Source organism: Xenopus laevis, chromosome 2L (genome assembly GCF_017654675.1).
Source record: "Xenopus laevis strain J_2021 chromosome 2L, Xenopus_laevis_v10.1, whole genome shotgun sequence".
NCBI lineage: Eukaryota > Metazoa > Chordata > Amphibia > Anura > Pipidae > Xenopus > Xenopus laevis.
This window is the reverse complement of record NC_054373.1, coordinates 67,705,292-67,708,145: the sequence shown is the minus strand read 5'-3', so window position 1 is coordinate 67,708,145 and position 2,854 is coordinate 67,705,292. Positions and strand designations below refer to the sequence as shown.

General features: G+C 42.4%; 1 protein-coding gene across 1 annotated transcript; it reads left to right on the top strand.

Annotated features, from left to right (window-relative positions):
- The first annotated feature begins 432 nt into the window (after positions 1–432).
- On the top strand, positions 433–2,536 carry LOC121399649 (piggyBac transposable element-derived protein 4-like). Its single transcript, XM_041581188.1, has one exon. The coding sequence runs from the start codon at positions 585–587 to the stop codon at positions 2,370–2,372; it is 1,788 nt and encodes a 595-aa protein (XP_041437122.1). The 5' UTR covers positions 433–584; the 3' UTR covers positions 2,373–2,536.
- The last annotated feature ends 318 nt before the right edge of the window (positions 2,537–2,854 follow it).

The window sequence follows — 2,854 nt, the reverse complement described above, 5'->3', positions numbered from 1 at the left end:
GTAGCGTTATTGCATTTTAGTGATTGTATTCAAGAGTTTTCTTTGCACTGTTCTTTATTGCTTGTTTAGTGCCCCTAAAAAACGTTCCCTTTGCTGTGACTTAGTTTTAGTGGTCTTATTCTGCTTGATTCAGCTGATTGTCCCAGAAATTTGCTGGCTTGTGTTTTTTTTTTTGTTCTGGTGGTTTATATTAGCAGGGGTTAATTCTTGGTCATCTTGCTGGCTTGGTTTTTTTTTTATTCTGGTTGTTTATATTAGCAGGGGTTAATTCTTGGTCATCTTGCTGGCTTGGTTTTTTTTTATTCTGGTTGTTTATATTAGCAGGGGTAAATTCTTGGTCATCTTGCTGGCTTAGGTTTTTTTTTTTTGTTCTGGTTGTTTATATTGGGAGGGGTTAACTTTTGGTCATCTTGCTAGCTTGTGTTTTTTTTTTTTTGTTCTGGTTGTTTGTATTAGCAGTGCTTGGTCATATTTTGCTGGCTTTTTATTATTCTCATATTTCAAGTAGGAGCTGTCTTGCTTTCTCATTTGTTTGACTGCCTATTGATTCATAGCTTTGCAATTGTCTGTATATTTCTGGCACAATGGCCAAACGGTTTTATACCGCTGAGGAAGCGGCTAGGTTTTGCATGGACTCCAGCTCAAAGGAATTTAGCGATTCAGATTCTGAGTATGTCCCATCTGATGCCTCTACTGAGGAATCAGAGGTTGGTGATAGCAGCACTATTAGCGCAGAGGCTAGTAGTGGCGGCACGCTTACTGCTGAAGAGTCAGAGGATGGTGGCAGTGTGCCAGATGCACCCATGGAGGTTGAAGAGGGTGAGGGTAGTGGTGATGCAGTAGTTGGAGCGCCTGTGTGGGAGCCTCCCTGTAATTATGCCCCAGAAATTCCCCCATTCACTGCAGTAGCGGGCGTCAAGGTGGACACCACTAACTTTCAAATCATAGATTTCTTCAATCAATTTATTACAGAGGCCATCCTACAGGACATGGTCCATTTTACAAATTTATACGCTGAGCAGTATCTTGCCAGCCACCCTTTACCAGGGTATTCAAGAGCCCATGCGTGGTATCCGACTAATGTCAGTGAAATCAAAAGATTCCTGGCACTCACATTGGCAATGGGACTCGTTGAACGTAACACCTTAGCCTCATACTGGGATACCACTACAGTCCTTTCCATCCCTCTTTTTTCAGCCGTTATGCCAAGAAACCGTTACCAAATTTTACTGCGATTTCTTCATTTTAACGACAACGCAGCAGCTGTTCCCCCTAATGAGCCCGGTCACGACAGGCTTTACAAATTGAGGCCCCTTATAGATAGCCTGTCTCAGCGCTTCGCAGAGGTCTACACCCCCTCCCAAAATATATGTGAGGACGAGTCCCTTTTGCTCTTCAAAGGGCGCCTAAGATTTCGCCAATACATCCCTAGTAAGCGGGCTCGCTATGGGATGAAATTTTACAAACTCTGCAAAAGCAGCACGGGCTATACTAGTTTTTTCATGTTTTATGAAGGAAAGGACTCTAATTTGGACCCCCCCGGTTGTCCCCTTGATTTGACTGCCAGTGGTAAAATTGTCTGGGAGCTCATAACTCCACTGTTGGGCCAAGGTTACCACTTATACGTGGATAACTTTTACACGAGCATCCTCTTATTTAGAACCCTTTATTGTTTGGACACCCTTGCCTGTGGCATCGTTAGGCAAAACCGCAAAGGACTGCCTAAGGAACTGGTGGACAAGAAATTGAAACGTGGAGAAGTAAATGCTCTAAGAAGCGATGAGCTCCTGGCCCTAAAATTTGCAGACACAAAAAATGTTTTTATGCTTACTACTATCCACAATGAGAGTGTAGTTGTCCAACACAGACATGGCAGGCCCGCAAAATCAAAGCCACTCTGTTGTAAAGAATATAGTAAGCATATGGGTGGCGTCGATAAAACAGACCAAATTCAAACTTACTATGACGCCACCAGAAAAACCAGGGCCTGGTACAAAAAAGCAGCAATTTACATGATTCAAATGACCCTCTATAATTCTTATGTCGTTTACAAGGCGGCAGTACCAGGCCCCAAATTGTCTTATTACAATTTTCTGCTGCAACTGCTCCCTGCCCTTTTGTTTGGAGATGTACAGGAGGTTCCAGATGTGCCTGGCAATGACAATGTTGCCCGAATGGTGGGTAAGCATTTCATTGCCCAAATTCCAACACCTAATAAAAGATATGCCCAGAGAGCTTGTAAGGTTTGTCGTTCCAGGGGTGTTAGAAAAGACGTGCGGTATTTTTGTCCCAAGTGTCCTAGCAAGCCTGCTTTGTGTTTCCAACCCTGTTTTGAGGTGTACCATACTGTGGTGCACTTCGAGAGGACTTGAATTCTGTATTGTGTTGGTAGGTTAGGGCTCTCTGGGTTTGTTGGTGGTAAAAGGATTTAGTAAATCTGTATAGTAAGCTTGGCATTCTCTGTTTAGGTGGTTAGGTGTGCTGGCAAAGTGATGCAATTTTTTTTTGTGTTTTGTGCAGTGGTTTTTCAGATTCAAGCCCCCCATTGAGATCTAACATTTCACGCTCTAGGTTTTTGTGCACACACTAGCAGTAACTGGTTAGGTGTGCTGTCAAAGTGAAGCTTTTTTGTGTTTTTTGTGCAGTGGTTTTTTAGATTCAAGCCCCCAATTGAGATCATTTTGGCAGGTCCCTTCTTCACTTATAAATAGGTTATAGATATTGGTAATGAAAAAAAAAGTTTGACGATAAAAGTTAGCAGTTTTTTTCTGTATAGTAATGATCTTTGATTTATGGTGTAGGATTTGGCACAGGGTGTGCAATTTTTTTGTGCTGTGTAGCAGTAAAAACAGTT

Coding starts and splice junctions, on each gene's coding strand:
- LOC121399649 (XM_041581188.1), top strand. CDS start 585: ATGGCCAAACGGTTTTATACCGCTGAGGAAGCGGCTAGGTTTTGCATG.